The sequence below is a fragment of the Zeugodacus cucurbitae genome, chromosome 6, assembly GCF_028554725.1.
Source record: "Zeugodacus cucurbitae isolate PBARC_wt_2022May chromosome 6, idZeuCucr1.2, whole genome shotgun sequence".
Lineage (NCBI taxonomy): Eukaryota > Metazoa > Arthropoda > Insecta > Diptera > Tephritidae > Zeugodacus > Zeugodacus cucurbitae.
Window position 1 is genome coordinate 71,755,707 of NC_071671.1, and position 25,529 is coordinate 71,781,235.

The window sequence follows — 25,529 nt, forward strand, 5'->3', positions numbered from 1 at the left end:
TGTACAATACATAACCGAATGTGTGACACATACATATACGAATGTGATGTGGAAAGAAAATCGAATGAAATGCAGAAAAATATTTCGATTTTTAACTTTTTGCCTTTATATACACTTACACTTACACATTTATATTACATACATATTATTAAATGAGTTATGTGACTCAATGCCTTAAATACAAGTATATATGTACTAACAATCACTGACACTTACTTACAGAGAAGGATTTATAAACGTGCTTTTTTTTTGATTAGTTAGATTCTTAAGTTTACAGTTACACTTATGCACATTTCTTTATAGGTAAATATATATATTATAAGTATGTATATAGTTATTCCCAAGACTATCAGAAGACTTTCGAGTTCTTAGTTCTTAAAAAACGTAGTAAATCATTCTAAATACTGTTTAAAACTTTGTTTTTGTGTGTCTCTTTAAAAGCGTATCGTTTACTTTCACTTAACTTATGCCACTACAAACTACATACATGACTATATGTGTTAGTTGATTCTCTCAATATAAGTATATTATATATATGCTATGCTATAATGTTAGATGTATGCTTGTGTGTGTGTGTGTGTGTGTAACAAAAGTGGATTTAATGACGAATAATCCTTTAATTGGCTTTTGGAAGATGGCTGGGACATCTAACTTGTGTCCAGATTGTCAGCGCGCTGTAACTGTTTAGCCGTCGTGCGAAGGATAAGCGAGTCGGCCGGAGGATGGGCAGGGGAAGAGAGAGAGAGAGAGAGAGAGAAAGAGAACATTGGAGACCTAATTAACACCAAAATCTTCCAAGTGTGTTATTTACTTTTGGCTTAATGAGATTACATACTTATACAACACACTCACATGGGTGGCGCACAAGCGTCAAATAGAGTCGGTATGCTTGTGCGGTAAATACAACTGCTAATTTGAGCATGCGAGTGTGTGTGTTCAAGTTGGTTTCTCGTTTTCGTGCGGACACAAAATGCAGTTTTAATTAACTTTGTGCATCACCACCACCGTCGAGAAAGCCAACTTTTCAGCTCTCACACGCACACACATACGTACATATATCTACATGCAGTGCGCCCCAACGCTCTACTTGACGCGGGTAACCATTCACTCGTTCGCTACTCAAATAAGGAAATGAAATTGGCACTTGCAGCGAAAAGTAACTGAAATGGCATTGCATTCACATCTGCTTAAATGCACACATACATACTATAATATATTTACATACATATATACTTAAGAGTGACTGATTGCTCAGCTCTTGCCTGCGAACGGTTTATTTACCTTTAAGTATCGAACTTCAGTTGCTATCAAATCACAAATTCGGTGTTTGTTGGTGTGTGTATGTGTGTGCTTATTGCTTGTTGGTGTGCCTGTGCGTTGCCGTTATCTGTCCCTTGTACGATTTCCTCTGGTTGTGTGCCCTCATAAATTAAGCTGCAATAAATAAACAAATTAAGTAGTTATTGTATTTGTTTAGCAAATTTAACTCAACTGAGCCTCTTAAATAAGCATTGGATATATAATAATAATAATAATAACATTGTATTAGGCATTTGCTTACTCCCAATTAGTTTAAATATTAAACACAGCAAATAATTATGTCAATTTTATATCATACAAGGAGTGTTCAAAAAATAACGGGAATTTTTAAATTTTCAATGGTCCAAAAGTCCAATTTTGCAAATTTTTATTTTCATTTTTTATTATGTTGCCTCAGCCTTCATATTCGCCAGACCTTTCAAAACATAAAGAACACCCTAAGAGACCGCTTAACAAAGGAGAAATTGCTGAAAGAGCCAAAGTGTGCGCCAAAAATCGTGTTTGAGAAGTGTTTCGACAATAGGAAGGCTTGCATAAGTTCATAATATCTAATGGAGACTATTTTAAAGAGAGACAACATTAGACGAATGAATGTTTTAAAAAAAAAAAAAACTAAAATTCCCGTTATTTTTTGAACACACCGTGTATACAATTCTTCATTTCAAAATGGGTAAACTTTAGAATTTTAATAAAAATATTGGAGCAAAAGTCGAAGAAGTGAACATGTAACGGCTATTCTTGCAGATCAGATAAAGCTAAAGGTTCGTTATCCCAAATGTAATATAGAAATTTTAGATTTCGATTTAAGTTATATAGAATATAAAAGTTGAATCAAAGACTTAACGAATATTTCCAGAAGGTCTCCTTACTATTTTATTGGAAAATGTCTCTTTAATATCTCCTGGGAACCATATTCAAACCAAAATGGAAAATAATGCTTCTAAAATAATATATAATAATAATGCCCTAATATATTCCTTCCAAATATATGTAAATGCCAAGTATTTTTGCCTAAATCATAAATGAGCTCCCTCCCTTGGAGTGAGGGGGCATTCACTGATTAAAAATCTCCGTTTCACACTCAATTAATTTCGATTTCTTGTAAAGTCACCATGACACTCTCCACTGACTTATCAATGCCGCACTTGAACCGACATAATGATGAAATATTCGCTCTTTTTTCTTATTTAAAATGAAATTAGGAAAAATTATCACAAGCAAAAAGCAAAAAAGTCAATTACTCACCGCAGCATCGCTTATTTGCTTACATACTCGTATTTACTTACCAAGGCGAATTGCTGCCGAATTTCCAGGCGAGTTCACTTCCATGAGCAAACACTTACAACTCGGCGTACCCAATGTGGTGGATGAGTGAGTGCGTTTGTGTGGCGGGATTTGTTTGTAGCGGAAGTGCCATATTTGCACTCGCACTCACCCAACCGCATATGTATTCCATTTCATGCTAGTCACATTCTCGCATCGCATTCTCGAGTGAGTGGTGTTTGTGTATCGCATATGTTGCTGAAAGTTCTTCGTTGCTTATTATTTGCATAAGGAGGGAATTACACGCGAGTGCATCGAGTGCGAGTTGCCCTTGTGTCGCGTCGCTTCCCGTGAGTAGAGGTGGGTGGAAGTGAGTGTGTGGTAGCGAGTTCGCTGATGTGACTGGCGGGAGACCCACTCTTCGGGTTGCCTTAGGTGGGCTTGCCACTTCTTGCTGACTTTCGTCTGTTTGTTTGTTTGCGCTCACTGTTTGCTTCGGTGTACTTCTTGTGGCTTCAACTGGCGGGGATGACGTGCAACTTCAATGGAATAAAACGGGGCGGGACGTGGTTGGGGTGTGGTGTTACTCTTGTTTTTGTTGCTGTTGGTGATGTTTACTGTTATTACATGCTGTGTATTTCTGCAGCATGTTCAGTTTGGTGGTTAGTATCTGCAAAACACGAGTGAGCAACACAAACAAGATTGAGTTATGCCCGTGAGCTGCAGGTTTCTTTTAGTCTTACAAATACATGCGTGTATACTATATATGTAAGTCTGTCGCACTTACATAGTGCTTGTAAGACAAGCACTTGTGAGACACTTGCGAGGCACTGGCGCATGTGGACGCACTTGACTCAACTCACCTCGTTTGCATGTGCTGTAGCGTGGCGATACAAAAGTAACGACCACGCTACTCAACTACTCTCAGAATCAAATCTTCCCGCTGCGGCTGGGCAGCGTGCGTTTGCGTCCGCAGAGTATGCGTTGGAAGGCGCGCCGGAACTCCGGATTGAAGATGGTGTAGATGATCGGGTTCAGCGTCGAGTTGAAGTAGCCCAGCCAGAGGAAGAGAGACGTGAGTGCTGCGCTTATGTGGCACTCCTTGCAGAGCGACAACATGAGCGCCATGACGAAGAAGGGCAGCCAGCAGATGGCGAATGCGCCCGTGATGATGGCCAAAGTTTGTGCTGCCTTGCGCTCGCGCTTCGCCTCGAGCATTTGGCGGCGTTTAGCCAGCTTATGGTAGGGATTTGGTATGCTCGAGAGCAGCTTGTTGTTGGAGGTGGCCTCCTTGCTGGCGGTGGGTTGTTGGGTTGCGCCGATAGCCAAGTGTTGTGCGGATGTGGTTAGCGTGATAGCGATCGCCTGTTGCTGGTGCGCGGTGCTGGCCACCTCTTGCGAGACGGTTGAGATTTCGCCAATAGCAGAGACCTGAGACTGTCCAGAGATAAGCATGAAAATAATATCAAGCGTAGAATTAAGAGGTAGGAAAAGGTATGAAATCAAAAAGTCTTAATTCTTTATTACTGACCCAACCTAAGATTGACAAAGGCGAACTATTTCTCACACGGTCAACTCACGAGTATTTAATAAAAGCTATATTGGAACGAACATAATATTTCTTTTTGCTTCAAATTCTAATTTGTTGGTATTTGATTCATGACTGCACCTACCTAAACAAAATATATATACTATACTCTACTCTACTCTTAATGGTACGCAAACGAAGTCGCGCGCAGAAGCTAGATAAAATATGAGAACATAAGCTGTTCACTTTCCTTTTACGACTTATACTTCGTCGTATTTGCGCGACAAAACCGATTATTGAATTTTAATGTGTTTCTGATATGTTCGTTTAATATTTTAAGACCGCTTACCTCTTCCGCCTCCCCGGACGCCGTTGTCACCTCGGTTGCGTGGCTCTTGCTGTCGAAGTTGCTGGTGCTGTACTCCGTTTCCTCGCGCATGTTGCTGATGCTTAGCGAATTGCCGACATTTGTTTCCATGTTATTGGTGACGGCAGCGGCGGCAGCGGCAGCGTTCTGCTCCGCCTTACCGAAGCATATTTTTAGGCGCTTACGCTTACGCTGCATCGAAGCGGTGGAGCACTTCTGAAAGCAACGGGAATGGGGCAAATGGAAAAAGTTTAATAGACTCAGCGCATTAGCGTATTAAATTATCGATTGAAAATAAAGTCGGATAAAGGAAGATGATTGCACAGATATTCAAACACACCGACGTAGCATATACAAAATATACTAAACACTTTCGGCTGCTCCTGTGGGGCACGGCTGCCATTATTTTCGTACGATAGAAAGACGGAACGAAGATAATATTTCGCAACAGCTGCTCCTGTTGCTGCTGCATAAAATAAATCATTCATGTAAGCAGGCGAAAGAAGACGAGAAGACTTCTGATGTACATCGCATTTTTTCGGAATTTCGGTTTCTTTTTTGCGCTCACAGCTCGATATACAACTACGGCAAGAGCTTTCACTTTTCCCCGCTCGCTCACTTTTCTCGGCTATATTTCTGTCATTCTCACGCTGCTTTTGGTGTTAAGAAAATTACTTATGCTCCGCATAAAGCGTGTACATATTTGCATTCCTTTGCTTATACTTAACGCAGACACACACAGCGACACTCTGGTGGCTGAGTGCATGCTCGAGCCTCTTAATGCATCCCGTTGAAGTGGCATCATTACTTCACTTAATGACACACTTGCCGAAATAAGAAAGCGCCCACCACCAACACATGTGTGTGAATACCTTCGCAAGAGCGGGATAAAGGCGAAAGCGAAAAAAATACAAACACATGTGTCGACTCACACAACCACACACACACACACAGCCGCCAGAGAAGCGATAAAAAGCATCATTGAGCGCAGAACAACACAAGCAATAACCAGGCAATTGTCTGTTGCTGCAGCAGAAGGATATTGCTGAAAAACCTGACGAAAAAATCGCCTTTTTCTCCCTTCTCTCTTACTTTTCTTTTCTTTTTGCGCCACTCAAACAGTAATGTTTTCATCTTCTGCTGCTTTGCAAATGTTTCTATTTTTTCGTGTTTCTCACACCCTCCGCTCCACTCCGCTTCTTGGCGGCGTGTCGACACAGCTGCTGAGTGTACTCTTACTAATTTATGAGATCTGTTTGCACTTTGCATGTGAATGGGCTTGTAATGCATGCAAACTTATTTGCTCGGCGCACAACAAAGGAAGAGCTGCAAGGTGCTTGCTGAGCACTTTCCCCAAAAAAACGTTCGTGTGTATTCGTGAGTGGTCTTGAGAATGCATACAAAAGAAGCATACGAAATGAAGCAGTGAAAAAGGATGAGAACAATAAAAACTATGCTGCAGCTGTTGGCAAAGTATGCTGTGGTTCCGCGCGGAGAAAAAGTGCTAACTGTCAATTTGTTGTGTTTGCTGTTGTTTTTCTGATTTAGTGACTTTCTCCCACGTTTCGTGTTTATTGGTGTTTGCCTAAGCGGCAGATAAGATTGATGTGCCTACTCTGTTATGATTGCACATGGCTAGTGTACATATGAGCAGGGGAAAGCACTCCACTATGGCCACATATGTGCTGGTACACACTCGAATACTTATAAATATCTTCACATCATTCCAACTTCAGTAATGCATGGCTCTCTCTGAGAGACCCACTTTCGTTTTTTTAAATAATTGTAGCAATTGTGAGGTGAGTATGTGGAAGGAGTGTTTCGGTGACGTCAATTAACAAATTAACTGAGTTCAATAATAGCTTAACAGTTATAAAAAAATTTAGTTACTTTCAAGTTGTTTTTGTTGTCAATAAAATATTGCATAAACAGATAAAAGAGGTTTGTAATGGATTTAGTGGGAAATAACCCTGATTTTGGCACTCGGGTGTGATTTCGCATTGACACTTAATTTACTTCTCGCAAATTATTCCCACATGGCATTGCAAGTATTATAATGTCGCTATTTCATGATTGACCTTTTCGTAGCTTTGGATAACCAATGTGTCAGTATAGTAAAGTACATCATTTCACTAATGAAGCAATTATCACCACAGACAACGTTGATTGCCTTGCACTGTGAAAAAATGGACCAAAGGGCTTTCATATATTAGCGATGAAATGCACATTCGTCATTCAATTGCATCTTTACAATACATAGCACTTTTTGTTGTTGTTATGACCTACGTTGTGGGCGCTCTTTTGCCGGATTTATTTCCACTCACATATAAGTAAATATGTTTGTTATGTGTGAACTATTTAACTATATACCCAGAGGCGCTCTGCCTGTCGGCCGGCGCACATATGTGAAGCCGCAATGCAATGCAATGGGTGAACGCTTTCAATTCAACGCTACAACACCAACACCAACGCCAACGACGACCGACTGGGTCAATGAGATTGGGTCACGAGCAATTTCATTGAAAGCATGCGAACAGTGGCGACCGCAAAGTGGATGTACGAGTGGAGCGTATGATGAATAGCTATAGCTGGCTGTAGGCGCCAGCCGCCAATTGTGGTGCAACATTTCGTGTGCAACTCTGCAGGCAGGCAAAATGTTGCTAGCAGACGTGGAGGCATACCGAGGGGGTCGGTGGTGAGTGGTGCAGCAGTAAATTGATTGTATTCTTGCAATGCCATTAAAAGCTCTAAAGCGATTGCCGACTGACCACCACTCAACCGATTGCCGGCGGCGACATGCAACAGTAAAGCGGTGGCTGGCACAAAAAAAAAATCGACGAGCCAGTGGTGGCTGACGGTTGCACGGTGCACTTACCTGATTGTGATTAGGTGGCACTGAGAGGGGGCGTTGCTGTATGCGCCGCTGGATGCGTCTGCGTGCGATTTTGTAGATGTTCCAGTAGAGTGCCAGTATGGCCAAAAGTGGCACATAGAATGTGCAACATGTTGCAAAAATCTAAAAGCAAAGCAGATAATACGAAAATACATTATAATACATTTACAGTGGACTGTTTTTAACGGAATTATATGAGTCGTATTTTTCGTTAAGTGTTCACTCTGGTCATGATGCTCACCTGATATCCCACATCCTGTGAAACCATGCATATCTGCCTTTCGATTCGTTGCATGTAATCGGGATCCTTCCAGCCGAGTAATGGCGCCAACGAGATTATGAACGCGGTAAGCCAAACGCTAAAGATCATACAGAAGACGCGACCGGGAGTGCGCACGTTGCTGTAATCTATATTCGTCACGGTCCAGTATCTGCCAAAGAAAAGAGAGTGCAGGGAAAACAAGCCATTTATGTTTTATGTTCACAAATTAGGCAATATTTTCTTCGTGAGACTCTGTACGAGTTAGAAGACACTCGGATGTTTTAGAATTGTTTTGAAGAGTATTCTTTTATGGTTTTTCTATTATCTACGCAAGCATCAGCCTTGATATACAGGAAGGTATATTATTTTAGAATGGTTAATAATTGGCCCTAACCAGATCCCGTTCCATCGGTGATATTAGACACTAAGAGACCTGTGAAGGTGTTACTAATTATTTACAATTAAGCAATATTTCAAAAAAGAATTATATTTACTGAAAGAATTTACGTTCCCAGGTGGCATTTTATACGCTTACGTATTAACAAACTACTTTGTATGTGTGTGAGTACCCCCACAGTGCATTATAGGTACTCACACCCAATCGGATTGTTGATTGTAATCAATAAATTTATTTTGATTTCAAATTAGTGTTGGCTTTGGAACATCAACACCATAAAATAATAAATCTCAGCGCTCATCACGCCAATAGACAAAATAATCAAATTACCACCCAGTAAACCAAAATCATGAAATTAATAAATATTAGTAGGGTCGTTGCAAAGACTTGCAAATGGTTTTCACGACATAATAAAGTTTATCTATACTACGCACTCCTTAATTAAGTTCGATTTGATGGAAAGACTAAATTAAATTCAGAGGGATTATAGTAACACAATTATAGCAACATTTATAGCAAAAGTTGGAAATAATTGTCAGTCCACGGAGTCAATTTTTTTATCTCTTTCATATTCCAAATAGAGTTGTGAAGCTCCCGCTTATATGCGATATTGATTCACACGGACTAGCAAAAATTACTTAATAGTAAATATCTTTATTCAATATTTATCTGTCTTGAGCAAAGCGGATATAATTATATTATGGCACCTTGCAATATATTAAGATGCCTTTTGGTTCATTGGGTATAGACTCATATATTATACGCATATACATATGTATAATATTTGTAATATTTGTAATATTAGCATTCTAGGCACAGTATCAGCTCATATGTTAGCCGGAAATTTTAGCGCGCTAATCAGGTTGTGTATCTATATCAATGTTGAATGTTGTGACGCGCTTAATTTCTGCTAACATTGTTTTTGCTGTAATCAGGCGAACAGCAGCACAGGTGAGTGACTTTGACTTTGGAAATTACCCATGAGCGTATTTTGTGCAGAAGCGGAAAATTGTAAAAATGGAAAAGCGCGAATTTTAATTTTTCGCTGTACGATTTGTTTGTCTAACGGAAAGCTAACATTTGCATAGAAATATGTATGTACATACAGTTATGCATTGTTAATGCTATTATTGCTACATGCCGCGTGCGGCTGCTCTTTCCATAGCGCGGCAGCGACAACAACGCGCAACAGCTGTTCGACTGGGCTATGGTAGCTATAAACACGAGCACGTCTGAGTATGTGACTCTTGTGTGGATGTGCGTTCGTGTGTGCGTCGAGGCGTAGTAAATTAAATTTGTATAATAAACATCCTGAGCGCTGAGCTGATAGTGACATGGCCCAGTGACGTCGGTATTTATACCCTAAGCACAGCAGCCATAAATTTAACTATTATTTGAATATAATTGTAATTAATTACAAACATACATAACTCAATTACTGCCAATGACATTAAAGTATTTCCATTCAAATGCAAATAAAGACGCTTACGCTTACGGACCATATTAAATTACGAATAAATTCATAATAATTACTCGGCTGACAAGTGACTCGTACAACACTCGCCTCGGTGAGACCGCATAAATCTGCTCAGTGCAGACGAAAGCACCAGCAGCAGCAACAACAATAAAGCTAAAGGATTACTCTGTGACAACCGCACCCCTGGCACCGCCCACGTGCCACCCTGTGATTGACATTAATTATGCCCCAGTCGTTGGGAGGGCGAAGGGGGAGCTGTCGAAGTGTTGCGATTAAGCTTTACAGCTTTTATAGAGTCTCCGCATTTACTCATAATTCAATGAAAATAAATGAAATAATAAAATGTAAATAAATAACTGATTTAGGAATTTGCCGTGGCGAAATGTTTATTTAATACCAGCTGGAGCAAATCTTTTATACAAACAGACACACATACTCGTACATATGTATATTTAAAGTGCATTAAGTAAAGTTTACAAAAGGCGATGTTTTCATTAAGGAATGCCAATAAATTATGGTTTGTGGAAACTTTCCATTATGTCTGCGTTGTTATTACGCGCCTAAAAATATTTTTACTGCAAAAATGGAATTCATAATTTTCCAAGGGGGATTAAATGGATAGTAACACTGAATTGCTCGGAATGAAAAAAATATTTTACTCTTTAAATTTCTTAGATTTATAAATGCTTTTCATCTATGAACTTTTAGAAGTTTTCGGCACCAAAAAGGACCAGTGATATTAGCTGTCCACGTGGGAACTATTGGATCAGCATTTAATCAAACCTTTTTTTCTGAAGACGGCTTTTTCTCTGGGACGGCAGTGTGAAGAGAGATTCAGAAAGAAATACATATCGTCATTTGATTACTTCGATTTCTCTGCTCTTCCCTTAGGCTTATTGGAAAACTTTTCAATATGGGTTAACAAAAAATATTATTTTTAAGAAGAAAAAGTTTATAATAATATTAATATTAGGTCATTTCTGTGTTCAACATTACATCCTACATTAAAAATGCATAACGGTTTATCGGAAAATGGGGAAGGGTGTATTTCAGTTTGCATATTTGCATTTCCCTTTATGTACAATGGTCCCCACTAATGAAAATCCCTTAACTGCAATGACTCATAATGAATAAAGGGAGATATGTAAATTACCTGTCGGCTGCAATCGCCACCAGATGCAGTATGGACGCTGTGCAGCAGAGCACATCGCACGAAGTCCAAATGTCGCATAGCTCCGGGCCAAGTATCCAACCCTCGCTTATCTGCATGAAAGACAACAAAAAAAAAAAAAACAAAAACAAATTGCAAAACAAGCATTTAAAACATGTTTAATATTTATATGGATAACGGTAAATATAATATTTTTTGGCTGTGCGGAAGGCTGGAGGGTGCAACTGCACTGCAATATTTTCAGAAAAATTGTTAAATCGTAAATTTTATTACCCCATCATATGCTGAATTGTGTGGAGCGATTAAATTAAAGTTAGGGCGATTCTTCTGCTTTGTTTTTTTTTTCAGGAGAATAAGAAAGCATGAAATTAATTTAGATTGCGATATGAATGGCTGCAAGAGCAATGACAATTTGAAATGCGCTCTTTTTAGCCACTCTTCCAGCACTTGTCGCACACCGCGACACCGTTACGCGCCAACTTTATGCGGCACTTACCTCGTAAACTGCGCCGAGCGGCATGACCAGGCACGCCACCAGCAGGTCGGCCACCGCCAGCGAGACCACCAAGTAATTGCCCATATTCTGTAGGTTGCGCTCCAGTATAATTGCCGCTATTACAAAAACATTGCCTGCAAACGTTGTTGTTATTGTTGTCATTGTTGTTGTTTTTGTTTCATATTTCACCGTTATACGAGTTGCACGTTCGGCATCATGTTTTATGTTTTTATTTTCCGTTAATTTATAGTTGTCAACACAGGCGCCCGAAGTTTATGTTTCCCATTTGCATTTGCATTCGCATTCGCGTTCAGCGTTTTTGCGTTTTTTATTAGCATAATTCGCATTTATTTTATTCCCAAATTTTTTGTTAGTTTAATTTGGTGGATTAACGGACCGCATTGATATTTATTGCGTGCAATTTTTTTGCGTAATTTAAATTTGTTTGCGGCAGTCGCACGGTCGAGCGGTCGGATGGTCGGGAGCAGCGGCAGTCGGAGCAATAAAAGTGCCATCACCGTTTTTGCGTGAATATTTGTTTAATTTCATTTGTTTTTGGATTTGTTTTGACAGCGTTTTTAGCGTTGAATAATGCAGTGGGTTTAATTATCCGCAGCGCGTGAAAAAGAGAGAGGAAAGCTCAAATTAATGTAGTAAAATATGGCGATATTCTGTGCAAATATTGTGGAGTTGTGGAATCTTATTCGTGTACACGGTTTGGGCTTAATAAGTAATAAAACTGAAACTAAATTTAAGTGGTTTTTACATTTTTTGATGGTTTTTGGTGTTTTTTGGTCATGCAATAAAGTTGTAGTTGATTTCATGCTTTGCTGTCGGGCATATCAAGTTATTGGCAGTAATAAATGTGATTTTGCGTATGAAATTAAACAATTTAACCATATTTTTATTGTCACTTCTCTCTTTAATAACAAAAAACATAAAACACACAGGGTCACAGAAAACGACACCTGGAAACCCGTCTAAATTCGCTCAAAAAGGATCAGAACGTCGATAAATTTTTTTAAAATATGATACAGATGGGCTGCCCTCAAATTGGTATAAAAATGGACAATGGGCGTGGCACTTTCCACTTATGAGTCAAACACCATATCTCAACAACTACCCGACCACTTAAAAAAAATTTGGTGTATAGTCTTTTCTTGAAATATTGATGTTCCGGATTGAAAATGGGCGAAATCGGTTAACAACCACGCCTATTTCCCATACATATACATCCCCAATTTTAAACATCCGATGGACTTTATATCGTAAATATCGGTTAATATGTGAGATATCTAAGATGAATTAAGTGAACAGATTATGAAGATTTGGATATGATATGGTGCCGAATATGATTGAAATCGGTCTACGAGAGCATAAAATGTGCGATTACACCTGAATCCCTCCTTATTTTTTCTAACTGAAATTTGTCGAAATTAGGATGTCAGAAAAATCAGTCGCTTGTATAAAAGAAAGATAGATGTCTAACTTATGGAGCTAACTGTTAGTTCTAAATATATTAATATATATTAAAGGAGTCCAAACAATAACCGTATATGTAATGAATGAAGGGAGGTGCTGCTGTAGCTGAAGACTAGTGCCTGTACTTTCCCGAACTTCTTGCTGTGATGTTTTATGTACATCAAGAGCTGACGCAACTCGATTCACTCGCATGTGCATATCAAACACGATATTTATGGGTCTATCAAGGAGCTAACGTTTTCTTCAACATTTTGATAATCTTTCGACCCTTAATATACCATTAGAAAACTATCAACAAAGCAATTCAACTTAAAACTCGAATTTTGCAAAAATCAACGGTAAGAACTCTTTAAAACTACTCTTACTCTATCTTTTGCATTAGCATTTCTCCACTTCTCAATTTGGCTACATTCTGAGTGAGTCTACTTTGCATTTCCATTATTTTTATGCATTCGCTCGTTGCCACGACTACTGGCACTTAACCTTAGTCCAGGGTCAGTAAACACTTTTGCGTCAAAGAGCCGTGAACTTCGCCGTGACTGGCGGCTAAGGAAATTGATTTCGAATGTCATTGCTATGGCACTTGGAGCTCCTCTGCCTGCGAATTCAAGTAAATATGCATATATATTTATGCGAAAGTGTAGCCTAAAAATAAATAATAAATGTGACAGGAAAGGAAACACAAAAAAAGTATTAGTTTTTATAACGGTACACATGGCTGTGGCATTGACTGACTCATGCCTCTCACATTTTTACAACGAAATTTAATGTCTCTGCTCATAAGGCAAAAGTAACTTAGTACCCGTAGCTCACAACCTCTGATGCAAAATGCTGCTTAATGCCCAAAACAAAGCGTGCCACAAAAACACACAATCACACACACAAACACAAATGTATGTATACCGCATCAGCATGTGGCGTGTGCGAGTGTAAATCAAAGACAAATAGTCTGCTTGCTGCTGGTGCTCGTGTGCTCAGCGTACACCTTGGTGCACTTAATGACTTTTCGTTCAACCCAAGTCAACACGACGACGATGTAGCAACAGTAAATATGGATGGTGGCAACAACTCACAAGCCGCATGCAACCGATGCACTGCAAATACAGCCATCCCAACACACAGGCACACACAAGCGCTCCCACATGTCTATTTATTGCTGCCTGCAGCTCGTGCGCTGCCACAAGTCGCTCACAAACACACACACATACGCGTATGGAGGCAAACAAGTAATCTCAAAAGCGATTTACTGTCAACACTTTCTCACCTCTTCACAGACACACAGACACCCGAGCGCACGCATCTTTGGGGGTATGGGACGGAGGTTTATGTGCAAATGACGCTTTTGTTGCCGTCGTCGCATTCTCCAAACTTGCACTCATAAAAATGCAATTATGTGCGTGTATTGGTGTGATGATGAATAAACTTTCGTTTTCATTTAGTTGATGGCAGTTTAACCTTGCCAAACATGCACTCACACCACTCAGATGTGTACGAGTATATCGCATATAAAGGGTTGTGCTGGATGGCTTGAAGATGAAGGCAAATGTACATCTGTTTTTGTGGAAGAAACATTGTTTATTTAAGGCAGCATTTGCTTTGTGAACGTAAGGTTCGAATCTGCTTGTCTGGAGCAGCAACATTCACGTTACTTTCAGCAAACTTTGCTGTCTTCAGCTGAACAACTTTATTCAGCTACCGCGCCTAACTGCTCACCCTGTACGGCCCAATTTTCTCGCCAGAGCTGCATATGTGAAAAATATTTTAAGTTGAAAGCTTGCCTTCCGGAAGTACATATGAACATACACAAATTACTTATATGCAAGTTTATGAACACAAGCGTGTGTATTTATTAGTGCATTCATGGTTTTATGCATTCTTGTGTGCTCTTCCACGGCAGTTCTTCGCAAATAATATTTTTTTTATCAGAATTTAACGATTTTATTTTTGGTTTTATTTTTTTTGCTCTCACGTCTTTGTTTTCGTTTCAGTTTATGCTTCTAGTTGCTTATAAGAGTAGATGAGAGAGACTGGCGTTAAACGGCATAAGTTTGCCTGATACTAGTTGATGACAGTGTACTAAAATAGATCATGATGTATATCGCGCTTTAGATTCTTGCAAGAAACAGGTAAATAATTTAGAAAACTTTTTATTTGCATATTGAATGATATCCTTGAAGAGTTAAATGAGTGGATTTCATATAATAGTCATAACTTGCTTGCTTCAATTCCTAACGATACTTATCAGACTGAATGCGTCCGACAGTTTGCTACCAATAGTTTACAAAAAAAAACTTTAAATTCTACTCTGTGCTAAATATTCTATGTCATAAAACACATGTCTTCGCAAATGTGTTCAAAATTGTAAATTACTCTTTTGTGCTTACTTTTATATGAAAGTGCAAGGTGAAATAGTTTCTTGGAATTTAGATAGAACAAAAACCGTTCAAAAGTGAAATAATAAAAACTGAGAGCAGTCAACAGAAGCTATCTAATGTAAACAATTCTACAGAATAATAGAAAACAATGCGAATAAAACGATACAAATGTGTGCTGATATGTGTTTCTATTTGAGCACGAATGCAATGAAGATGATGACTTTTATCACGACAAATATACGATATACGATCGTAGAAGAATATGTGAAATGAGGAAAATATACGAGGTTTGTTCAGAAAATATCAGTAATGTTCTTTTTATTTTTCAAAAAATATTTATTCAGTCGTCTACATTATTGTTGTAGCCTTCAAAATAGTCCCCATTCATTAAAATGCACTCATACCAACGCTTCTTGCAATTGTCGAAACACTTGCTCTTTAAGGTCCTCTTTATTTTACATATTTACAGTATTGTTTTTGAACAAGAATTCACGAACAAGAAAGTTGTTGTGAGCTTTTTACAAACGAAAATCGCAAAGTTAATATAAACACGTCTAACCTTAACGGCTGCTACAAAGTAGAAAGTAAGTAATGAATAGAGCTGAACATTTTATCATACTCCAGGGGCATGTGAGTACATCCACATAATAAAAAATTAAAGAAAAGTGACAATTAGTCTCTCCAAACCAGTGAAATTTTAAAACTCCCATTTTTTTGAACACACCATGTATATATTCGCCCAGTCCCAAGGTAATTTCAGCGCAATGGGTCTACTTGAGAATGTATTGATTCCAATTTGTTTCTTATGTTTCATATTCATCTCATCTGTCTTCTTGAATACAACATATTTGTGGTACAGCTTCCATTTCATTAATTGCTCCGTTGGTTTAATCGTTACGATTGCCTTAAAAATAAATACTGTACATACAACGGTATTTATTTTAAAACTCTTTGAAGACCATTTTTGCTTTCTTAGTTGTTAATTAAGCTGAAGGGGTTAAGATCAGCACTTGTGGTATTTTTTTGAAACTATATTCGAAGTATTTCGTAGTAAAATATATTTTTCCCAGCAAGGCAGTTTATAATTTTCTCTTAAAAAGTCGTATCTCATTGAAGAACGACATATTTCTGTTGAAATTCAATACAATGACAAAGCCTGAATATTATATTCCATTTAGTAATGTTTTCTTCCCCGCTCTAAAGAGAAATTGTACGCTCTACGCATGAAAAAAAGACAGAAGCCAGAAAAGTGTACAAAAATAGAAAAACTGAATAAAATAAGAAGTAAACATGAACGGAAGTTGGAATTTATGGTTGAGGGTCCTTTTTCTTGCTTTTTCATAAAGGAAATAATTTCAGCTCAAGTTTATTGTTCTCAGTAGTAGAGCAGAAATGCAATAAATGTGATTTCAACAATGAAAGTAATTGCATGGAAAACGTTTGTATCACAAGCGTTTCGAAAGGCAGCAACTATTGTATTTAAGCACAGGGAATGATGGCAAAACCAATAATAAAATTAGTTCTTCTCTAAGTCAATGATAATAGAAAATGGTTATATAACAATTCCTTGTATTTTCCATATCTAATATAATATATGTACATAATAAATTCAAATTATAAATTCATTAAAAATTATTGAAGTTAAAACTATTATAAAATGGAATTAATTTATTTAATAATTACTCTCAACTTTTTAGTTCAGCAGAATTTAATGTTTTCGAAAATTGCGGACTACCCTAATGCACCAAATATAAGATGCATTGAAAAATACTTTCGAACACTGTCAACTCCTTTATGATACTTAACTTCCTTCATAGAGGCAAAGCATATAAAAGACTTGAGCACACAGCATGAACTAAGCAAATGATTTCTTCAATATTGAAACGCTTTGCAAGAGATTTGTAATTCACTTGGAAATTGGCAATAAAATCTAATCAAATCGCATCCAACGCTTAACGCTCAAATACCTCAAGCGCTGAAGTATTTACTTACTCTATGCACATATGTGAGCTAAATTAATAAATATGATTTTAAAATTTCTATAAAGTTTCTATAGAAACACACGCACACCATGGTGCATTCTTTAACTTTTATTATTATTATGGATGAATTTAATTGAAATTATTTGACATTGTGAGTGTCAAATGGCTTGGCTTTGAATTGATTAATTTAACATAAAGCCCTGGATGGCGCATCGTTTGAGTATAATATGTACAAAGGCTTTTTTGTGTTCAGCTGACATTTGACAGAAAATCGATTTTCATTATTTATAAATGACGCAGTGGCAATGGATGGGATCTTATGAGCACCTGGTAAAAATTGCTAATTTCCTTTGGGGCTGGAAATGAACCGAGAGATGCTTTAAGTACAAAAATAAAAGTCAACCCCTTTAGATATTTTTTCTATTTTTGTGAATTCAGTGGATTCGCTGATTCAGTAGCGTCAAGTAATCGTGATATTTTTATCGAAGCAATCCTTCTAGAGACAGACAATAGTTTTATATCTTTCTCATGTGTGAACTCACTCTACTGAGGAGTGGTCATGCTGAAGCGCTTCTAAATAATTTTATATAAATATCACAGTTACTGAAGCTGAAAATGTGCAAGAATATAATTTTATTCACTCGCATGTCCATGTCTTCCTAAGTTGATACTAAACTACAGTTAAATAGAAAAATGCTGTCATCAACCACCCACACTTTCCAACTCTCTTCAATTCCACTCAAAGCAATCAATCAGTGTGTAAAAATACTCAGCCACACACACACACACTTGTCACACAATATGCAAGTTATTCGCCAAGTACTCACCTATTATGGTTACGAAGATGAGCAGACCCAGCACAATGCACATGACAATCATTTTCACCAGCGCCACCGTCGGATCCCTTGTCCGGTAGCCGCCGCCATAGTCCATAATGCCATCCAGTTGCTGGTCATCAAACTCATTACGCTCACCGATAAACACATCGACAATATTGCTGCCGTTCCGCACCCCCGCGCTGCCATTGAATGTGATGAAACCGTCGATGTCGCCGCCGCCGCCGCCGTCGCTCAGGTTCAATAAAATGCTGTTGCTGCTGGTGCTCAAGTTGCCGCTCGTCCCGTTCAGTACGATTTGATATGCGCTCGTTTCGTTGACGTCGAACAACATTGATGTGGCATTACTGTACACTTTGTTGTAGATGTTGTAGTTGTTCAGGAGTGGTGCATTCAGGTCGCTAGCGGCGCCGTGCACTATAGGCGTCTCAGCATCCAGGTCGCTGTAGAAGTGGTGTGCTGTTGTTGTGCTCCAAGTCGCGATTGACGGTGAAATTATATCACCCAGCATGCTGTTGCTGCACGACTGGTGGGGGGTGTTGGAGGTAGTGTTGCTGCTGCCGGTTGGGGAGTTGAGGATGCTATCGATTGAATTGGATCTGGTGTGTTGCTTCTATTTAATGTGTAGTTGTAATGCTGCCTCTTAATGTTATTGATATTGTTGTTGTTGTTATTGTTGTTGTTGTAGCTGTTGATGATGTAGTTGTGATTGGTGTTCTTGTTCGTCGAAATGTATTTTTTACTAGCCGCTGTTGGCGTTGGTGTTATTGATGTTCTTACGTTGCTTGTTACGTCAGCTCCTTATGCTGTCTACCAGAGTTTATTGCTATTGAATTATTATCGTCTCATGGTTCTCATTTGCTTCGACAAGTCTTGCCGTTGAATGATTTTCAATGGACCGCATCTGTAAATATAAACGTACACATTAAGTGGGGTGGAGATGAGTGAACATAAGTAACTGGTCCTTGAACAGAAAATGCTTCAATGGACATTTCATCAAGAAAATATGAGTTTCTCAGGTTTGATTTTTATTCAGATGGGAAGGCAGTGATTACGTACAGTGTAGAGAGAATTCAAGACTCGAGCATCTAATGACTATAAATACATCAGCACGTGAGAGGAATAGGTATTTACTTCTTGGTTTATTAATCGTAGATGGTAGGACTCCCAAAAAAAAAAAGATTTTCACATGAAATGTAAAGAGAAAAAAACTTTCAAGATTTCCAACTTTTTCGTATGTAAAATTTGATTTTCGATAAAAAAATTTAAAAACTGTTACCTAAACTTGTAATTGTGGATTACTATACAGTTGTACAGTTAAGGTTGTACTCGTAATCGAGTTATCTATATTGATTTGTATTATCAACAAGTTATGAAGTACTCTATAAATAGTGCAACTAAGCGATAAGGATGAATACATGAACAGTTGCAAAAAAAACGAAAATTTTCACCATTTGAAAAAGCTGGATAAAACCGGTAATCCTTCATGCATAGAATTTACATATAAGCATGTGAACATGCAGCCTGCATAACTTGTGTTTATATGTATGTAAGTACATATATAATGGCGTGCGTTTGTCGGCTCAGAGGATTTGATTTTCGTGTCTTGCCGCTTTGCGCCACAGGGTGACATTTTAATATCCCGAGTGCACATTGCGTGCGCTTTTCGCATGTAACTCACTCACTCATATGTGTGTAAAGAGATTACCCGCCTTAGCATTGCGAGAAGCGCAACAATAACTGGAAGTATGACGCTGGCAGCCTCATCACTGGCTCTTTGATAGCAGGTCCTACTGCGAAGTCACGCACAGTGGGTGCTGTTCGCGCTGTTATTCCGTTATATTTTATAACTGTCTATCTGAGTAGTCGACCTTTGTCATTGCATATAAAACGGCAGAAAATTAAGGCACTTCTTATAGTTGTAATCGCTTAACGAGATCTGGTTCCCCATGAATTCCTTCTAGGCACTCTGAAGTCTACCTGACCGTTATGAGGCAATCGTGGGCAAAATATGATGAGGAAATAGGATGAAAATCACTGTCGTATTCCAGCCTTTATGTGGTGGCACAGACAGATTTTCTCATGGATTTGTCTTTCAATTACTCCAAAGAATATATTAAATTTATAAATCATATGCTCCTATAGTTATAGAATTGGTCCACTGTACCTCTGTAAACCCTCAGTCAGCGTTTGGATGTTCATTAATATTTTATTCTCGACTGCTTTTATATTTTCCTTCATAGCTGCGCTTAATGAATAGAAAGAATACAACTTCGCAGTGGGCATAATATATTTCATACATTTAGAGAGCACCATTAATTTTCCTAACTCCTTTGGAAATAAGACTAAATTAAAAAAAAAATTTCTTTTCTCTCGCACTTTCGATAGTCTATGTTAGATCAGTTTTTCATATTTTTCATATTTATTTATTTTTTATACTCTCGCAACAAAGTTGCTAAGAGAGTATTATAGTTTTTTTCCAACGAGTTAGATACATGGTTATGTATACCAAAGTGATCACCATAACTAAAGCTATGGAAGTAAAATTTGGTACAAAGGATCGCACTATGAAGGGGCATATGTAGGTGTAATTTTTTTGGAGAAGTCGCGTGGCCCCGCCCCCTACTCTGTTTTTGTGAATATCTCGTAAACTACTTAAGCTATATCAACCAAATTTTCTTTAATCGTTTCTTTTAGGTACCTACTAGAGCTCATCGACTATTCGGTTAACCGTTCGTCGTCGACTATTCGAATAGTGCAAGTTCATTAATTTGCTTATTTTTATTGAAAACAGTGAATCATTAAAACTAACAAATAACTCGTTTTAAAATACAAAAAATAACAATGATTTCAGGGGAACCATTAAGTAATGACCAACTAGTTTTTAACCATTTCAACTGGGCGAATTATTAAATCACTATTTCTCATAAAACGTCTATTTTGATATGAGAATGTTAAAAGGTTAACATTTGTTGCTTGCAAGAAGCTTCTACATGGTGTCACAATTTTTCCAGCAATGGAGAACGTCCTCTCTGATACTGATAAAGTGGCTGGAATACGGAAAATCAAAGGCTTTTAGATTGCAAAAAAATTTTCATTTATTCGAATAATGACAGTTTAACTATTCGAATAACCGCAGTAGAACGACTATTCGAATAGTCGGAACATTGCGACTAACCGAATAGTGCTAACCGGTTAATATTCGTACCAACGGTTACAAACCGGATATTCGAATAATCGGTTTTCAGGTAAATCGAATAATTTTAAGAGCCCTAGTACCTACCTTATACAGTCCAAAAATGGAGGAAATCGGTTTATAACCACGCCCTCCTCCCATACAAAGGTTATGTTGAAAACTATTAAAAATGCTTTAATTCAGTAAGGGAAAAGACTAGATACCTTTCTAGATTTCATTATAAAGAAGGTACGGAAGAACTGCACTCAAAATGGTATACACAATTTTGAATGGACGTGGCTCCGCCTATGGATTTCAACGAAATTTGGTTTGTGATATTTTCCTAATAATGATATGTTGTGATAAAAGGCCAAAGCGGTTCACAACCACGCCCACTTCCTATATACCAGAACTTTGAAGTAGATCTGAATCGTTTACTTTAAAATATATAAAGTAAGCACCAGTGAAGATATCGGTGCAGAACTTTGCATAAATACTGCATTTATAGTGTGGCATCGCTCTTCTAAAAACCGTCGAAATCGGACCATAAGTTTTCAACGCCCCATATATCGAACATGAGGACCACAGTGCTTCTAATTTTTTTTCGTCGAAAATATCGGCAAGTCTCTCAGATATTCGTACCAAAATTGCGTGAAGTCGGGTCTTAACTTCACCTAGCTCCCATATACCTAATATTAGGGTTTCCAACTTTTAATGGACTTTATATCATACATATGACGAATATATGGGCCAAATTGTGTATTATATAATATTATTATCATAAAATTAAGTAAATAAATTGCGAGAGTATAAAATGCTCGGTTACAACCGAACTTATTCCTTCCTTACTTGTTTATATTTGGCTTTCCAACATCACTTATGAATCTTTTATGAAAGCTTGGACGTAACTCATTTTTGCTTGCTCGTTCATATCATACATTTTTACTACTTTTGGTATACCCACAGCCTTGTGCCTTGAGAATCGAATGTTTAAATCATTTCGAACTAGTCTATTTTAATATACATACATAATAAACGCCAATACACCTCCAATCCTTAACATAACAGTATTAGCTAAACTTGGCTGCAAGTTACGTATACGCCAGAGTGGCCGATATGACTAATAATTTTCTCAGGTTAAACACAATCAATATCTTCCACCGCTATGCTAAATGGGTGAATGTTCTGTTAGCGATAAGAAAACAAAACTTGTTTGGTCATTTTCTTACTTATGTAAAAGGACAAGCGTTTTCTCAGCACTTTCGTATTTAACTTTACTAACTAGCTTTAAAGCTACTCTGCCGAGTGGCTCATTTAAAAGAATTGTGCGTGAGATTTAGTACAAATTAAAGAAAGAATAATGATACTGCTACACTAGCACCTTCCATCTGACTTCCTTGACTTTATCTGAGAATCCATGGCGTTGGTGGAGGAAATCTTTGCGGATTTAACTAAACACAGAAATTGTAAGCGCTTGGGAAATGCTACGGCAAACATTTCAGCCTTCAAATTAAAGTGCAAACACCTGGAGGGAAACCGACTCAGCGTTGTTGGCAAACGCCAACGAAATATAGAAAATTGTGTAGTTGTTGGGCATAACAGTATATTGTAGGCAGAAATGCACGTGCAGAACCAGACGTCGCTTGTAGCCAAGGTAAACAATATGCCCAAGTACCGATTTCCATTAGGAGCCAAGTGTCCAGTGTTGGAAGAGTGTACCTTCATCTAATTCTGAGTGTGTGTTTGTAATTTTGCTCAAGTATGTGTATTCGCGCCGCCATGCTCCAAGCATATTTTGTTTGCCTACCTCTAAAGCAAAAAATATACCCAAAGACTCAATCTTTACGCTCCACTTGCGCGTGCCCTCCTCCGTGCACCGCCCGTGCTCTGTGTGCCGCCGCTTTGGTCACAGTCTATGAATTCACGATTGACTTTTAGTTTATGTCTGTTGTGTCTACGCAGCCTGTTGTTGTTGTTGTTGTTGTGACGCTTATTGTGTTGCTAACAAATAAATATGTTTGCCTGTCTGCCTCATGGGATCTGTAAGGCAGCACACAGCAGCCCGCATACAAAGCAAAGTCCAGAGAAAGTGTAGCGAGGGCTTTGACTTTCGGTTATTTGCCTTTCACACACTTTCTTTTCGCTGTGCAGTTTTGTCAAAACCCAAGCGAAATCTCGAATAGGAAAGCATTAGAATTTAAATTACCGTAAACAAATGAAATTGGTTACAGCCGAGGCATCTCTTTGGCTGGCTCTCCATTGCTCAGCGTTTGTTTACGCAAAGTAATGTGTGCCGTCCGTCCGTCCGTGGCGATACCAAATCGTAAAACTATTTTTTTATTGCCGCCAAAAATAGTATTTCATTTTGGCCTCCATCTAAGTCCAATGTGCTTTCATTTTATAAATAAATAAACAGGTGAAGGAAATTATGCTTTCGGAATAATATTTCTCATAAAGACTTTAGTTAACAAAATTTGGAAGCGAACTGTACAAGAAATTATAGTGTGTATTAAAAATGTTTGTGTATAAGTGGCTTCCAGATCAGTTCCAGCATTAAAGACAATTCGACTGAAGTTTCTCTTTGATATTAAATATTTGCTGGACAATAGTAAAGCTTAATATATATAAACCACCACTTCAGTTTCAATATTTTGTATAATTTGTGAAGGGTTTTCAATCTTTCTCGAGGCTTCTTCTTTTTTTATATTTTAGTTTACTGAAGGCTTTTCCAATATTTTAGTAATCGCCGAGAATATACCAACCGAAATAACTCATTTGTATTGTTCTGGGACCCTAACCCAACTCATTTGTTTTGAAGGGAAAGAGTGGAGGCACTTCCAATAACAATATACCCCAACAAAAGAGCTCGACCAAATGAAAGTGAAACTGAAAGCGCTTGAATAGCGATGCGTAATGAAGCTAAGTACTCACCTGATGACTTTAGTGCTTTAGTTTCAGCGAAAAATGGCTCTTATGTGATTGCTTTTGGCGTACACTTTCTTAAGCGTTAAACTGTGTGTTAAAACTATTATTTCGATTTTTGATTTTTGCACTAATACGCTTGTATATCGTATATATTTTTCTTAGTGGTAGTCTCTAGTAACTCTAAACAAATGCGAATGCTTATTTTATTTTGTTTAGTTTTGCTTAAATTTACTCAATTCCTTAACTGTAGTAGGTACAGAAGCCGCGGCGGTTCGTTGTCACCGTAACCGTCAGCACGTTAACTGAAGACACTTCAATTCTCTACACACAAACACTCGTACACATACACACACGTCCCAACATGCGCCCAATCAATGCCAGCTACACTAACAATTTTACAGCACTCCAATTTGCATGGATGATTAGATTAAACACTTAAATTCGCTTATTACACGAAACCGTAGACCGTCAGCAGCCGCGCGTCGCTGTGGTCGCGAATTGATTTTATCAGCAACTTTTTGTTTTCCAGCTTTCCGCCGAGCGTTTAGCGCGCGCACGAATTTTGGCAAGCACTATAATCGCAGAATGTATGAAATGAAATGGAAATGCGACCGCGAAACACAATACAAATAATGCTCATAAATATGTAAATATGTAAATATGGCACGGCTGTGCGACCGAGCGGGCGAGCGTCCGTGTGATTTGGCTGGCGGCGTTAGTTCTTGTCGATTTATTCACCTCAACTCGCGCTGTACATCAGACCAACTGCGCGTCTCAACTCGATTCAATTGTGCGTCTGTGCTGTTGCTGTTGTCGTTGTCGTTGTCGATGTTGCTATTGTTGAAAAAGTTATTGTGGCCAACTGACAGTTGCCCGCACACACGCACATAAACTCGGGCGCGCGCTTGACACTCAGCTGTTTTGCTTTGTAGAGTTTTTGGCCACTTGACGCAAACGCACGGAGCCAGTGAGTTGCTCTCCGCGAGAGCGCGCATTTCGACTGTCGCTCTGAGTTTTCAGGTATATTCGAATTCGAAATCGAAAATACTCTTTAATATTTATGCTGCTCTCTTAAGTGGCTAGTCTCCAAACTGTATTTGACAAAACGAACGCACTTTTTCGTTTTCTGCAATTACTCTTCGCAGCTCATGTGTTGCTTGCCGTTCTGCGAAGCTGCGAAAGGCTTCATTTCATTGCTGCTGCTTCTGCCTGCCACTCGTATAATAACGTATGGAACAGTACGCAAGATAGCTCTCTTTTGTTAATAATTTTGCATGAAAGCTTTAACTGCCGTTGTTACTTCAATTGCTGTGACTTTCAACGCTTTAATAATTAGCTTTGATAGCTTCCTACTTGAACCCCATGCCTGTGTCTGTATTGTTGCTGTATTTATTTCTTAATTAATGCATATGTGCCATAATCACACGAGTATGCTGACTAGTAGAGTTATTACTAGGGCGTGTAAAGGCGGCAAGAGTTTGCTAGACTCCAAGAAGTCTTGTATGCTCTTCTTCCTGTTTGTGTGTAGAGTTAATTTCAGTTATTGTAGTCGCTAACAATATAGCTTATTATAGATTGAA

General features: G+C 38.3%; 1 protein-coding gene across 2 annotated transcripts; it reads right to left on the bottom strand.

Annotated features, from left to right (window-relative positions):
• On the bottom strand, nucleotides 1–24,821 carry LOC105221318 (5-hydroxytryptamine receptor 2B). Of its 2 annotated transcripts, none has more exons than XM_029046385.2 (11): nucleotides 23,956–24,821; nucleotides 17,841–18,753; nucleotides 11,175–11,308; nucleotides 10,661–10,770; nucleotides 7,613–7,802; nucleotides 7,354–7,494; nucleotides 4,461–4,691; nucleotides 3,447–4,020; nucleotides 2,607–3,253; nucleotides 1,282–1,434; nucleotides 1–680 (listed from the first exon to the last, which is right to left on the bottom strand). In XM_029046385.2, the coding sequence occupies exons 2-8, from the start codon at nucleotides 18,358–18,360 to the stop codon at nucleotides 3,514–3,516; spliced, it is 1,833 nt and encodes a 610-aa protein (XP_028902218.2). In that variant the 5' UTR covers nucleotides 18,361–18,753; nucleotides 23,956–24,821; the 3' UTR covers nucleotides 1–680; nucleotides 1,282–1,434; nucleotides 2,607–3,253; nucleotides 3,447–3,513. The 2 variants fall into 2 exon arrangements, with proteins under 2 accessions (XP_028902218.2, XP_011196489.2); XM_011198187.3 differs by having other exon boundaries at nucleotides 4,461–4,694; nucleotides 23,956–24,819.
• Between the last annotated feature and the right edge of the window lie 708 nt (nucleotides 24,822–25,529).

Bases quoted from the DNA above. Each gene is read 5' to 3' on its own strand.
- LOC105221318 (XM_011198187.3), bottom strand. From the start codon at position 18,360: ATGCTGGGTGATATAATTTCACCGTCAATCGCGACTTGGAGCACAACA. The intron at 10,771-11,174 runs GTAAGTGCCGCA...TCTTTCATGCAG, and splicing joins CGCTCGGCGCAGTTTACGAG to ATAAGCGAGGGTTGGATACT. The intron at 4,021-4,460 runs GTAAGCGGTCTT...ATCTCTGGACAG, and splicing joins CGTCCGGGGAGGCGGAAGAG to TCTCAGGTCTCTGCTATTGG.